Here is a 16,172-nt window from a genome sequence, read left to right on the forward strand (position 1 = left end):
AGCTCCCGCATGGATGTGCGAGAGTTACGTCACGCAACTCCAGCCAGTCACACAGCCGGAGTCCACGGACCTGGAAGGAAGATGGATGTGGCCTCCAGTGGTGACAACGAGGGCTTTGTTTGCAGGTAAGGTTTCACATAATGTGCTAGTATGCTATACATACTAGCACATTATGCCTTTACTTTGCAGGTCAGGGAAAAAAAAAAAAAAAAAAGCACCTTACTTCCTCGTTAACTGTGTACTTCTTCTAACTGAGCTAAATGGAGCGAATTAGAAATGTTTGTTTTGTTGTTTAGGCCAGGGAATGCCCAGAGGCTCGGTTTTGTACCACTTAATTCTTTAAAACCAATAAAGAATTTCCAAATAAGAAAAAAAAAAAAAATAAATAATCATATTATCTTGCGTCTCATGCCATACACAGCAGTCTCTTTGTAGTATCTAATGGTATAAAACACTATAATGTCCCTAGTTACCACTCACCATGTGATAGACCATTTAGTAGCACTTTTTTATTTATTTTTTGAAATCATGACGAGAAAGATAGACTTTGAAAAATAAAAACTATAATAAAATGATGGTTTGTGAAATACAGACATGTCCTACTGGTTCATGTGAAGCGTGAATTTTAACAGTAGGTTCACTCTAAAGCCTTTTAAAGACAAGGCATTGCTTAGTGTTTACAGAAGTCTTCTCATTTTAGAATTCAGAGAAAGGAAAATGTTCAAGATCAGCTACTTCATAACCAAATACCAAACGAATAATGTCACAAAGCAACAAAGTGTATAAGATTACAGTGTGCCGCTAATAAAATGCTCTGCTCCATCCCGAAGAGTGAGTGTATGCAGAAAATCTTCTGTGTGAATAAACAGGGATGTCACACTAGCTGTCGTGCTGTGTTTTATATCCTGTGAAAGATCACCGAAATCCTGTGAACTTTGGTGCGCAAAGCTCTGTTCTTTATCAATGTCGTCTTTTAAATACAACGCACTTTTGTTAACCTTCCCTAAACCTGCAAGAAAAGAAATATGGGAGCTACCATGGCTGACTTGTTTTTATTGGTGCAAGCTCCAGAGCTCTCATTCTGACACTGGCTTCACTTACTACTAAATCACTGAGCTGGAACAAGCATTATGCCAAAAAAAAGTCTTAACTGCCATTCTGCATACTTGCTCCATGTAAGGGATTCACTGGGCAGTGAAGCAAGTATCTGGCCTGGAGCTTGCACTGTCGCAATAGCAGTTCCTTCATTTTTACCACCACGGGTTCTCTTTAAAGTAAAGTACACCTGTCAAAGGAAATACTTCTTTCTCAAAATGCTAGTTGTCCGACTGCAATATGGCTAAGTCTGGCCATACATTATACAATTTTCATTTCGATTTACTAAAACCGGTGACGGAACTACCAGGGCCGCAGCAGTCACACTTGCAACTGGGCCCTGGGGTTCCACCATTGTGGGGGGCCCCACCAAGACCTGGCATTTCCCGCTGTACCCTGTGATGTCCGCAGGATGTCCCCCCGGCTAGCAATTCACTTCCCGAGTGTCAGGGTATACAGTGGAGTGTGGAGGGGCCTCTGACCCGCGCAGGCACCAGATTCAGTGCACAAGTGCGTCGCAAACAAAAAAAACAAACAAAAGAGGGCGCACTAGCTTAGTACAATATCCCTCGAAATAGAATAAGAAATATTTATCATAAATTATACTCGCATAACTATGGATTAAAATATCATATCAATACTCATCCGTAGCTCTATAGTCTTAGGTGCAACAGACTTCAGAGTACAGGGGGACTTTACTAGCGGACGCATTTTGAAGGCAACACCTTGTTCCTTAGAGCCCCTGAGGAAGAAGATATTGGCTTCAAAAGGCGTCACCCTGGTGAGGTCCTCCTATACTCTGCAGTCTGTTGCATCTAAGACTATAGAGCTACAGATTAGCTGTTAATCCATATATTTGTGATCATAATTTATTATGAATATTTCTAGTTAAAGTGGATGTAAACCACATTCATTAAATTTGACCTGGGCACATATCTGTAGTGTTTACTTATCTTTCTCCAAAGTCCTAATTCCTGTGTCTTTCTGCTGCTCTGCTCCTCTGTTATTGTTACCAGCATAATAACTTCTGACAAGCTCTCCAACACACAAGATAAAAGCAGCTGGAAATTTGTGTCGGGGTGGGTGCATAGAGATATATAAACAGGAACAGGAAGAAAAAATTCAAATACAATGTTCATTTTCTACACAGTATAGAAAGCTGAAGACAGCAGATATACATGCAAAACTTATGTAGGGAGACTTGTTTCATCTCTGTGTATCATCTGAGGCTGTTCACTTCAGTGGGTATAGGCGAGTGTTTACATGAAATATGGTGGAAAACATTACTTTAAATATAAGGCTTCATTCACATGTCAGCGTATCGATCGCGGGCAGAATGTTGCCGCGATTTGCGCCTGCCGAAACGCGGTAACATCGCGCAAAAAAAATTGCGGGACGCATGACGCCCCAAAGAAGCTCTTGTACCTTTTTTGGGCGTCATGCGGCAACATCGCACAGCGTTTGGGGTGCTATTGCAAATCACGGGCAACGCACAGGCGTCCCGCAATTTGCAATGATTTCCGGATCGCGGGCAGAATCGCAGTGATTCTGCCCGCGATCGATACGCTGACATGTGAATGAAGCCTTATGGGATAATGCACTAGGCTGGTGCGCCCTCTTGTTAATTTATTGTAGCAGTTTTGGCCTCGTTGGGGTATGTTATGGCAAAATGATTGGGCTACCATAATGTAATGCCTGTTAACATGCTACCCTTTAACAAAAAAAAAATGTGCGCATTCCTGCAATACAAAAGTGAATGTTGGTGCATCTGGATCCACTGCTAACCCACGTGTCAGGCCTGGACTGGCAAAATGGCAGTTTAGGCACCAGCCATAAAGGCCACAGTATCAGAGTAATACTGTATAGATGGAAGTTTGTCAGTCCTGTTTAAACAGAACAGTGGCCTCCTTAGCCTGTAAATGATCGCTCATTCACTTGGGGGAAATTTATCCCAGAGTGGGGCTTTATATGCTTATCCTAGCTGCATGTAACAATTTTAATAAAAACATATCTTTACTAAATGGTGGTTTTTAGTTCTTCTTTAAAGTGCATTGGTGAATGTGTTGATGATAAAATGTAGATAGGTTTGTTATTTTGCATATTTCCAAATAGACAACAGCATAAAAAAATGATTTTTTTTATACCCATTGCTATGCTCTATTTCTATTAGTATATAATTTCAAAATGAGAGATAGTAATATATATTTTACTCCTGCACATTACAGCAGTAAGCCCCATAGAAGGTCAATACATATTTGTCTAGAAGAAAACGCTGAATTCACATGTCAAATATACTGATTGAATTACTCTGCAGCAGCCATGTACTGGGTGCTGCTTAACATTTCATGTCACAGGTCAATGGTCATTTATCACAGAGCACCGTATGGCCACAAACGTCAACCTGCAGACAGGAGGCGGCCCGTGACATATTACCATAAGAGGCAATCCAGATGAGCTAATACTGGTGCAGAAAACACGATTGGAGACTAGGAATGCCTTCTGTTATCTTAATGATGGTACTACCAGTCTCTGGAAGGTCCAAACTGTCAGCACACAACAATAAAGGCACCAGGAGGAGGTGTGCAATTAAGCTTTTTCACCTGATCCCTTAAGACAATGCCACACTTCAGTGAGAAGTCATATAGATAGAATCAGCAGGTCTATTTTCAGCCCCTTTGCGTGAACGTCGGTGAAATTTAAAACTGTAAATCTCCAGACGCAATGGTTTTCCATGACTATAACTCAGCAAGCCATAGACAAACTATGGAAAGTACAATAAAAAAGAAAAAAAAAAAAAAAAAAAAAAAAAAGGCCACAGGCTTCGTGCTTCATGTGACATTTTGAGAACTGTTTAAAGTGTCGGTCTAGTGAAGAACAGAAGCAATATAGACAACAAAAATTATTTATCGTCATTCCAAATACCTTTAAAAAGGTCACAAGGCTATAAAAATGTACAACAGCTTCATGGTATGTTCACCTTAATATAAAGCTAAAATGACTGGTTCCTTAGATACAACGAGTAAATGTTATGTTTGTCATAGTGTGATATTTAAAGAGGAACTTCATCCTACCAACGTAAAACTTGATTTCAACATACTTACTAGTCCCTGGAGTCCAGCATGGTCTTCAATGCAGCCAAAGTTCTACTTGCACCGCTCTACTAAGGCATAGTTGCCAACAGTTCCGATTTTCCCGGGACGTTCCCAGAAATCAGACTGATGTCCCGGTATGAGCCTGTCCCAGGCAAAAATCCCAGAAATCAAGCTCTGTCACGGACATCTGGACTTTTGGACACCAGATGATCCTCCCCCTCACCTACTCTGATTGATCAATATTAAGGAGCGGGGGTGTGGCGGAATATCCTCGTGAGCAGAAGAAAATCGAGAGGCAGCCGATGTCAGCGCGGGAGCCGGCAGCACTGATGAGCTCAAGCATGGTGAGCGGAGCTCAGCTGGCGTGGCCAGGACAAGGTAGGTTTTTCTCTGAGACTGCACTGATGAAACTGCTGTGATGGTAAAGAAGGGCTCTGATGGTAAAGGGGGGTTTTAAAAAGGTTTTTTTTTTTTTCCCAGCAGTCACAGGACTGTGAGAAATTGGGTTTCAACCTGCACATGCCAATTTCCCAGAGTCTGGGTGTGCCGAGTGCTACATGTCAGTTAACAGCACTCTTTTACTTCTATCTTTTAGACTTTTAGATAGCTGTTAGCTGACAAAGATGGTATCTCCTTTTTTCATGAATCACCATCCTGACTGAGAAATTGGGCAGTTTTACACCATCACTAATGCTCCATTCACATCTAGGCATTTGAGCGATTTTCTGCTCTAAGCCTCAGCGCTAAAAACGCCAAAAAAGACAAATCCCATTAATTTCAATGTCCCCTGTTCACATCTGAGCATTCTGTCACCTTAAGCAAAACACCCTTCGCTCAAAAAAGTACATGAGCTTCTTTTTTGGCAGATTACAGGCGTTTTATTGCTTTTCATTGGTCACTTGTCAACTCAAAACGCCTGCACATAAATGCTGCAAAAAACACCAGAAAAATAGCAATGCCTAAATGTGAACGGAGCCTGGGTCGCTTTTCACACAGCGGGTCTAATCCTCTCAACATCAGGTCTGTCAGTTTTTCAGGTGGACCTGATGGGAAGGTTCATGTATAGCTATGGACAGGTGGATGTAAACAGACTATTTAACTACATCCCCTTTAAGCCATGCCCAATATTTAGCAGAATTTAAACCACGCTGATTTTCGCCAACGTGCGACACAATTTTTTGTAAACATTGGCTACGCCCACAAAATGAATGCCGCGCCACTTATTAACTTACTGCTCCGCCTACACTAGCTTTCTGATAAAAAAAGTGTCCCTCAAATTTTTGGAGAAATGTTGCCACCATTTTGAAACTCCTGCTTCGGAAGATTTTGCGCATACACAGACATGGGTCTCTGGGAGGTCCCAAATACCAAAAATACTGCAGGTATTCGCCTGGACCCATATAACTGCCAGAAACCTCCGGAATGTCTGCATATGTGTGGGATACTGTACATCAGCAGACATGCTGAAGGGCTCTGCCAGGTATATGGGACCTAGTGGAGACTTGTGGCATATCTGTACATGTGCTAGTGGCCCCCTGGGATGCGCGTCGGGGGGCATCCCAAAAGACCGCGAGTGGTCAAACTTACTTCCTCCTCTTCCAGGCAAGAAATCAGAAAGTGGTGGTATTTAAAGACAAGGGTATTTACTTTCCCAATGCTTAAAAGTAGATCTGCAATTAGAGGCAGATGAGAGAAAGCTAATTTTTATTATATAGAAGGACCACTTTAAGAAGAAAAACTGCTGCCTATTTAAAAAAGGAGCGAACAATTGTACAGCTGATCGGATGCCGAAGTGGCCTGTGAACTATGTGAGGGTCTTCAAACAGCCCACACATTACAGTTCAGCCACAGCTATGCTTCACTTCATTATAGGAACAGCTGAACAGGCAACTGAATGCAAGCTACAGAGAAAATATTGGCCAATGGGCAAGGATTGATTACATCATTTCAGGAGGCTTCTTGGCCAACGATAGTAACCTGGAGTAGTGCTATTGGTTGCCATTTTTTCTACAGAGAATTTAGAAAATACATCATTGCATATGCTAAAATTCAATGTCATCATTGAACAAATCATTAAGAATGTAGGCAGTATATGATGGCAGCTATAGTCAGTAAATACTAAACACAACAGAACTACTTACCGATAACTAGGGTACTAGTGTGTTGCAGAGTAACATTTTTAAGTGATTGAGAAAAAAAAAAAAGTTTTCCAGCATCTCTCTTCATCAGAAGGCGATAATGATCAACTTGTGGCGAGCAGGGATGGCCGTGCACTTATCAGAATTCAGCCAATTCCTGCTGATAACCATCGTAAAGCGGAACTTCACTCCCACAATCAACACTGACTATTTTTAATCCTTATGCTGCTAGCATTAGTAAATAGATAAGAAAGTATATTATATTTTCTTGTTTTCAACTTTTTTTTTTTACATTTATTCAGTTACTTCCTGTTTTTTATCCCTAAGCAAATGATGTCATATATCCCAGGAGTCTCCCGTAGCTTTCTCAGCTTAGCACACCCTCTCCTGCTGGCATGCCTGAGCGAAGGGCGGGTGAATTCCAGGAAGTAAATTCTACATGAAACATCTGCCTTTACTAAATATGGCCAAAGCTAGAAATGCTAGGGGAGTGTTTTCTCAACAAAATAAAGCATGGAGACATGGCTGAATGGGGGAGTTTACGTTGAATATTAAAAATGAATTACATTGCATTTTTGGTTTGTGGTGTATAGTTCCACCAGTAGAAATGGACAAAAATGGGTTTACAAAAACGGCAATAAAAAAAAAAAAATCTGAGAGGTTCTAACCCTCCCTCATTCTATCCAAAATGTAACATTTTGGCTGGGGTTCCACTTAAATCAGCTTTAAAAAGTCTGTCCAATCTACTGTCCTTTTCAATAAGGCAGTGCATAGTCTAGTTACATTTCAGTTTCCGGCAGCAAGATAAGCTAAGAAAGACTTTTTAACTGGCAGCTACGGGTCATAAATGAGAACTTCACTGAATTGACAATAGTATGGTCATTTAATTTATTATGTTTTACTGCACTTTGTAATCTATCACTGCTTTTGCACTGCTTCAATTCAAGCAGAATGCCGCACGCATGCTGTCCAACATACCCAGATCAAAGCTGAACTGCATCAGCCACTTGTCTAAATGAGGTAATTTGTTGATCTGTTATTTTAATGGTTCTAAGTTTCCAAGATCTTAAAAAGCGAATTGGAACACTCCTGTGTATAGTGATAACAATGGTAGCTGGAGTTTCTCTTGCAGGGTCAAGTGATGGACTTTCTAAAAACCCCGTCCGATAACAGAGGAATGCAGAGTAAGAGGCCCTAAAGAGTCTCTTATGGGACATACAAGATATACAGTATGCAGGACCATTGATGGCTACAAGTGAGCAACTCAATATACAGCAGGACTGTGCTGAGAGCACATCCCACGAGATAAAAGACTAATTAACTTTACGCTATACATCCCCCATCACTGAAGACTAAAAAACAATTCAGTCCCTGGTCCTAGCCAAAGAAGCTGATTCAGGGTGTCTTAAAATAGTACCGATTATTTTATCAACCATCAATAGGTACACGTCATCCTCTAGGAATTCAGGTGTGTGAACCCTAAATAGGGTCAAAAGACCACTAAATATAATTTTCTATTTTACACTTTTTTTGAGAAGCACTGGGATTTGTGGCCCCAGCATAGCAGCACACTTACATTTTAAGGACCCGCGAAGACCTCAATTACCTAACATAAAAACTGATGAGCTCTTTTATGAAGGCAATAACTACTAGTTCAGTCATACAAATGCTTGGAGAATTATCTAAAGATATTCAAATACTTTAAATCAACTAAAATAGCTGAGATTTTGAAAAACCTTGAGGCATGAACCTAAATTGGGAAGGCCAAGCTGCGCCAAAAAAAAACAAAAAAAACAAAGTTATTGCACATGTACAGTATGAAATCCCTCCTAAAGCTGGAACTATTAATAGGTACGGATAAATTAAAGTATATCTAAAGACAAATAACTTTTTTATAGTTCTGGACAGTTCTGGTGGGTTAGAACCCCTGTCGTGTTTCCTGCTAGGGAGATTTACTGCATCCTGGTAACCACTTTCACCAGACTAAAATTGAGGGAACGCTTCATTAGACAAAGAGAAATCATTAAAAGTGATCAACTTCGTTCTATGCACACAAACTTTGAGGAAGAGTATGCAGGAATGATCAAAGGATTTTTACCTGTAGATTATACACCTACCAATTAAAAAAAATACAAATAATAAAGAAAAATTAATATGTACCTAGTATCTGTACTTCTTGGGTGATGCCATAGACATCAATCAATGCCCAGAGAGGGCTGGAGACTTTAACTCCACAATGAAATAATATGGGCTCCTCATCATTGATGCTGTAGAAAATTCTTCCATGGCGGTCAACCCAAAATGCTAAAATATTGTCCCTCTGTGCAAATCTCTCCGGTAAAGCTTTTGCCCAGTACCCAGGTCGGGTAACCAGATCAGGGCATGCATACTTGGGTATGTCTTCAGTTTTCATTTGTGCCGGATCATGAATTGTGAATCCAAAGCGTAGAGCTCCACTCCAGCCATGGTGGACGGACACAAGTTTGAGACGGACTTTCTCATACAGGTGAATGGGGCGACTGGTAAAGGTAATTCCATTACAAAAGCTATTACGACGGATGGCTTTTCTTCCATGAGTATCAAGTCGGATATTCTTCCCCTTAGTTTGGCAATGAAACCGCGGAGACTCAGTTCTGGAGAGGACAAGTCTTCTGTCCTGACCACAGTGGAGAAACGTGTAGCATGGTCTATTGGCTACTGGACGACTGTGATGGCTTGTATCTAAAGAAGGCAAAGGAAAAAAAATATATAGATAAACAATCATGCTTGTAGGACATGAAATATGTGCACAGCTTTTATAAACAAAATCCAATTATTATTATAATACAGGATTTATATAGCGCCAACAGTTTGCTAACCACAGGAGGGCAGACTGTACAGTTACAATACAATTCAATACAGGATGAAAAAGCTCTTCATTTGGTGGAGCAATGTTTTGTTCACAACCTATACAACCCTCCTGTCCTCCCAAGAAGCAAACTTGGTACTGGCTCATACATACCAGTCCTCTGGCCCGACACATTTCAACTTTAAGAGTTTATTCTTATAAATAACCTTTGCAATTTAGCTGAAATAAGGGAGAAAGGCATCAAGAGCAAAAGGAATATGGCAGGGATGTGCTTGCAACCTTCTGAACAATAAATACACTTAATTGCTGGATCAGGTATGCAGCCATTACTCCTATCTGATGGAGACAAGCTCATGAGCAAGGTCAGCACCTGTGACTGAAAGCAGCAGTTGGACATGGCCTAGAGCATTCTCTGTCTGTTTTCGTTCAAGCATTTCAGCAATGTATGAGTGGAGGATCAGTGTGTAGTTGACCCTCTTGTTGCCTTGGTTGATGTAACTCCTAACCCAGTTTCCTTTGCCACTGTGTCTATATATGTTCAGGGTAAGGATCACTGATGTCATCAATGGAAAGCATTTCTTATTTCAGCAGTTTGAAGGAGTCTAATAAAATATATATTCCTGTTATGTGCTATGGGTTATTGTGCTTTTCATTGTGCCTTTGGCATTAACGAACAGGCCACATTTTGTTTTTTTTAAATACGGAATGTCACTGCATGCGTTACAAAAAAGGTATTTTTTTTTTTTTTTTTTACACTTCTACTTAAATACATAATAACAATTGAGTCAGTGCCCAGTCCACTGGCATTCATTGGAAACTTAAGAAACGCAAAGAATGCTATTGCAAAGCTACTTCTAAAAAAAAGGTCAGCTGCCTTGCTGATCTCCAGGTTCCTACACATTCTGAATCACTTACTCAGAACAAGCATGTATGTGCCTAGCGAAGGCAGAAGCTGCCCATACATTATACAATTATCTTGTTCAATTCCCTTTAGATTTACCTTCAAGTATGTAGTGCTTCTTGGGAGGAAAGCAATGGCAATACAATTAGAAGAAGGCAACCGCACACCAACTTGAGAGTGATAGTAAATAATAAAAACCTTTTATTGAAAATCCATAAAATCCAAAAACGACAAACCAGGGACAGGAGGGCAAAAAACAGTTGAAGCGTTTCACGAAACTATGTTCGCTTAGTCATAACCGGGCAAACCTAGACAACATTATAAAAAGCAGAGACATCACGCTACCCTCAAAGTGCCGTATAGTCATAGCTTGGGTACTCCCAGTAGTAACCTATGGCTGTGAAAGTTGGACGGACCATAAGGAAAGCTGAACGCTGAAAAACTGATGCTTTTGAACTATGGTGTTGGAGAAGACTCTTAAAAGTCCCTTGGACGGCAAGAAGAAGATCAAACCAGTTAATCCTGAAGGGAATCAACCCTGAATATTCACTGGAAAGACAGATCCTGCAGCTGAAACTCAAATACTTTTGCTACCTAATGCGAAGAGAGGATTCATTGGAAAAGACCCCGATGCTGGGAAACATGGAAGGAAAAGGACAATGGCAGAAAACAAGATGGATAGATAGCATCATCCAAACAATGAACATGACGTCAAGCAAGCTCTGGGAGGCAGTGGAGGACAGAAAAGCTTGGCGCACTATGGTTCATGAGGTCACGAAGAGTCAGACATGACTAAACGACTGAACAACAATGTAGTGCAAGGGCCTACTTGACTGCATACAAATAGAAAATGTTTAGGTTTGACCTCATTTTATATGGTATTGGTAAATCTAAAAGAAAAGCGTACAAGAAAATCGTATTATGTATAGCCAGCCTAAGTACTTTCATTGGGTCAATTACTTAAAAAGTGTACAGAAGCCAGAAGAATAGGCAGTAGAACCAGTAACAAGCATTTCAGGGGAAGTTCAGCAATGGTAGTCAAGGGATTTCTGGCCACTTATTCTTTACCTACCACTTTGTTTTGGATTGTGGAACATTTTGTACCATGTAGGAAAACATGCCGGGGAGTTTGCCCTAGGACACCAGCACCGAAAAAGTAAGAGCGCTACTCTTAAGGCAACAACTCATTACACAACAACTCACAACAGTATATCTGTACAAAACATAGACCACTTCATAAACATCTGTTAAATGAAAAATACTAAACAGCCCTTTCAGCTACATCATATATTTCAACCATTAGTAAACAATGGCATTCCACTCTGCAAGCTGCTTTAGCCATGCACTACAACACGTAGACGAAGAGTTGGCTCTTCGTCTATACAGTATGGATATTCTAAAAACCTGAAAAGAAGGAAATAAATGGTCCCCACAGAGGATAAACTGTTCGGAAGTCTGTATACCTTCCTGTCTGTTTACCCACGAGATCACAGCAGTTGCTCTGCAGTGGAAATATGCAATAACCATTTCCTTTATTATATATGAATTTGTTTCCAATCACAAGGCCCAGTGTTTGCCTGAAATGCAGAAGACGACAGGTAATGTAAATTCATCCCATTGGAAGTTATGTGCTGTTCCCCAGCCTTTCCTTCCTTCCTGGGGCCTTTGTGTTGGAAAGGTTTAACCCCTTCCCCTGCCTGTCATCAGCAGCTGGGTTACAACATACAATGAGGACAATGTAGTTTATTAGACCATAGATATGAATATGGGTCCACACACACACACACACACACACACACAGGACATAAAAATACTGCTTATATAGGCTTTTGGCATTTTTTTTTTTCTTCAGCCTGCATTAGTAGCTCTATTTGTCCATGCACATTAGGGAGTCTACAGGCATATTTGCAGAAAAGCGTCTTTTCAGTAAAAACGCTGCGTTTACATTTGTTATAGTAAAAAAAAAAAAAAAAAAAAAAAAAAAAAAAAAGCAGGAGGGGAACATTTTGGGAAATAATTAAAAAAAAAAAAACAGTTATAAAAGCTGTATGTCCGTCTTTTTTTGCATGCAAATTAGGGAGTTTACAGGCATATTTGCAGAGAAGCGTTTTTTCAGAAAAAAAATTATAAAAATGTGCTGTTTAAGTATTCGGCATAGTAAAAACAAGCAGAGGGGAATGTTTTGAAGAAAAAAAAAAAAAACTGTTCTAAAACCAAATGCCCACAAACTGCCACAATGAGCAATTTTTATGTTTCAGCTCCCAAGTGGGCATGGACCATATGAATGTATTGGGATTGCCCACTTTCTGGCTTTCATGACAGCCATAAAACATAATCTTCAAATAGTCGCACTAGAAGTGTTAAAAATTGACAAAGGTTAAAAAAAAAAAAAAAAAAAAAAAAAAAAAAGAAGTCCATCTAGTTCAACCAATAGAAAAAAAAGTTCAATAAATGAATAGAAAACCTCAATTTATATAACCCTATACCTACAGTTGATTCAGAAAAAAACCCTATAAAAAATGCACCTATTTGCTCCAGTGGGGGTGTTATTCCAGTATAAATGTTAAGATCTAGTTAGGTTTTTTGCATTCAAGAATGCATTCAGCTTGTTTTTAAAACTATAACCAAACTGCTTTTAGCAATAAAAAAAAAAAAAACACATTTTATGTTAAAAATCAATGCTTCTAAATGGTTTCAAAACGGTCATAAAGCCAGTGACCCAGAGCAAACCATTTAGAAAGTCAGAGTGGAGTCAAGACTCACGATTTACATACAGGTCAATGACCCAGAAAGTACTGAAGATATTCGATCAGAAGACACATAGGCATCATTTCAGTAGGAGAGGCCAGTAATGGCAACCTCCATGTTTCCTCAATACAGAATTACACTAAACCAATACCAAGTTTTTGCCTAAGAATATTTCCCTATGTATTTTTACCAGGAGGAGACCTCCTCTGCTATCACGTTGTACTCTTGCGGAGATCCAGTGGCTCCACAAAGTAGCAGCTGACTACGATTAGTTGTTGGACATGGTATATTTAGCTCTCAATGCTTCTAAAAATGTCCGCACAGGCTCATGTGGAGCTCAACCGGATAGTATCTTCACATGATACAAATCAGATACAGTTTATTACAATAACATACAAACTAAACACCACTATCTTGTTTTCTTCTGTTTTTTCACTCAATCTCGGTTAGTAAATTTCAGGAAAGATTTACAAGCACCGTAGGAGCAATTCATTTACACATACACTATATTGTCAAAAGTATTGGGCGGCTGCCTGTACACCCACATGAACTTTGATGGAATCCCAGTCTTAGTCCGTAGGATTCAATATGGAGTTGGCCCATCCTTTGCAGCTATAACGGCTTCAACTCTTCTGGGAAGGCTGTCCACAAGGTTTAGGAGTGTGTCTATGGGAATGTTTGACCATTCTTCCAGAAGCACATTTGTGAGGTCAGGCACTGATGCTGGAGAGAAAGCCTGACTCGCAGTCTCCACTCTAATTCATCCCAGAGGTGCTTTATTGGGTTGAGGTCAGAACTCGCCCATCCATTTCTTTATGGACCTTGCTTTGTGCGCTGGTCCAAATAATTTGGTGGAGGGGGGATTATGGTGTGGGGCAGTTTGTTAGGGGTTGGCCTTGGCCCCTTAGTTCCAGTAAAGGGAGCATACTAAGACATTTTGGACAATTTCATGCTCCCAATTTTGTGGGAACAGTTTGGGGATGGCCCCTTCCTACATGACTGCGCACCATTGCCCAAACAAGGTCCATAAAGACATGTAGAGCGAGTTTGGGGTGGAGGAACTTGCACACAGTCCTGACCTCAACCCAAAAGAACACCTTTGGGATGAATTAGAGCGAAGACTGCGAGCCAGGCCTACTTAGCCAACATCAGTGCCTGATCTCACAAATGCGCTTCTGGAAGAATGGTCAAACATTCACATAGACGCACTCCTAAACCTTGTGGATAGCCTTCCGAGAAGAGTTGAAGCGGTTATAACTGCAAAGGGTGGGCCAACTCAATATTGAACCCTCTGAACTAACACAGGGGTGCCATTAAAGTTCGTGTGCATGTAAAGGCAGGCTACCCAATACTTTTGACAATATAGTGTATATTATTACTTCTAAATTGTAATCTTTATTCTGTAATACCTGGAAACATTTGGGGACAGCTACTTATTTATAGAGTCAAGCCTGTGGACGTAAAATATAGACAGGGTTAAGGGTAAGGTTAAAAAAAAAAAAAAATCCACAGTATATACCAACCATACAAACCTCATCACTCCTGTGGCCTGCTCTGCTAAGCAATTGATACAATCCATATATTTTCGATAGTATTAAAAATGTTGAGTGCAGACCTAGAGAAGCATGGCCATTCTGGATGCTTGGTCTGAGCCAAGGATAACGATGGTCATAATTTTCCAAGGCTATCCCTTTAATGCCTGCTCCACTGGCTTCTTACACTTCCTGCCCCAATTGACCCAGGAAGGGAGTGACCTATATGGTTCTTCTGGGTATGGGGAAAGCATGCAACTCACTCCCTTTTTTCCCCATGTGACAGTTATGCTGCTTGCCAATTTGCTGCTCAGGCACCCAACCCTATCCTTAGCTCTCTGTATGCTCCACATTGAACCGTGAAGCTTACACAGAGCTTTTTTTGTTGGTCAACAGTGGCAAGTGAGTAAATGGAAGTTTGACAGATGCAGGGCTAACATTAAAGAAAACATGCAAGGGCAAATTACAGATTAAATTAAAGCTTATGCTCAAGGGCTAAAAACTATAAACCTAAAGACTAATGCAAAATAAAAAATTCACCCAAAGCCTTAATGGTTTTCCCTATATGGCGATAGGAGCAAACAACTATCCTCTTCCTCCACGTTGGCATGGGGGGCACACTATCTAAATTTAATGTAGTTTAGGGGGGAGAGATGTAAGTGGTGAGAGAGGGTGGTTGGGTAAGATGTAAGTGGTGGGAGAGGGTGGTTGGGAGAGATGTAAGTGGTGGGAGAGGGTGGTTGGGTAAGATGTAAGTGGTGGGAGAGGGTGGTTGGGTAAGATGCAAGTGGTGGGAGAGGGTGGTTGGGAGAGATGTAAGTGGTGGGAGAGGGTGGTTGGGTAAGATGTAAGTGGTGGGAGAGGGTGGTTGGGTAAGATGTAAGTGGTGGGAGAGGGTGGTTGGGAGAGATGTAAGTGGTGGGAGAGGGTGGTTGGGTAAGATGTAAGTGGTGGGAGAGGGTGGTTGGGAGAGATGTAAGTGGTGGGAGAGGGTGGTTGGGAGAGATGTAAGTGGTGGGAGAGGGTGGTTGGGAGAGATGTATGTGGTGGGAGAGGGTGGTTGGGTAAGATGTAAGTGGTGGGAGAGGGTGGTTGGGTAAGATGTAAGTGGTGGGAGAGGGTGGTTGGGAGAGATGTAAGTGGTGGGAGAGGGTGGTTGGGTAAGATGTAAGTGGTGGGAGAGGGTGGTTGGGTAAGATGTAAGTGGTGGGAGAGGGTGTTTGGGAGAGATGTAAGTGGTGGGAGAGGGTGGTTGGGTAAGATGTAAGTGGTGGGAGAGGGTGGTTGGGTAAGATGCAAGTGGTGGGAGAGGGTGGTTGGGTAAGATGCAAGTGGTGGGAGAGGGTGGTTGGGTAAGATGTAAGTGGTGGGAGAGGGTGGTTGGGGAAGATGTAAGTGGTGGGAGAGGGTGGTTGGGTAAAATGTAAGTGGTGGGAGAGGGTGCTTGGGAGAGATGTAAGTGGTGGGAGAGGGTGGTTGGGTAAGATGTAAGTGGTGGGAGAGGGTGCTTGGGAGAGATGTAAGTGGTGGGAGAGGGTGGTTGGGTAAGATGTAAGTGGTGGGAGAGGGTGTTTGGGAGAGATGTAAGTGGTGGGAGAGGGTGGTTGGGTAAGATGTAAGTGGTGGGAGAGGGTGTTTAGGAGAGATGTAAGTGGTGGGAGAGGGTGGTTGGGTAAGATGTAAGTGGTGGGAGAGGGTGGTTGGGTAAGATGTAAGTGGTGGGAGAGGGTGCTTGGGAGAGATGTAAGTGGTGGGAGAGGGTGGTTGGGAGAGATGTAAGTGGTGGGAGAGGGTGGTTGGGTAAGATGTAAGTGGTGG

The 16,172-nt window shown here is 41.4% G+C and overlaps 1 protein-coding gene across 1 annotated transcript in view; it reads right to left on the minus strand.

The window, feature by feature from the left end:
- The window catches only part of NEURL1B (neuralized E3 ubiquitin protein ligase 1B), a 101,819-nt gene that overhangs the window by 15,429 nt on the left and 70,218 nt on the right, over positions 1-16,172 (minus strand). The window contains exon 2 of the mRNA XM_082255916.1: positions 8,486-9,046. Coding sequence (XP_082112042.1) covers positions 8,486-9,046 — 561 coding nt within the window. The remainder of the gene's footprint in view (positions 1-8,485; positions 9,047-16,172) is intronic.

Source organism: Pelophylax lessonae (assembly GCF_965119305.1).
Source record: "Pelophylax lessonae genome assembly, chromosome: 4".
Lineage (NCBI taxonomy): Eukaryota > Metazoa > Chordata > Amphibia > Anura > Ranidae > Pelophylax > Pelophylax lessonae.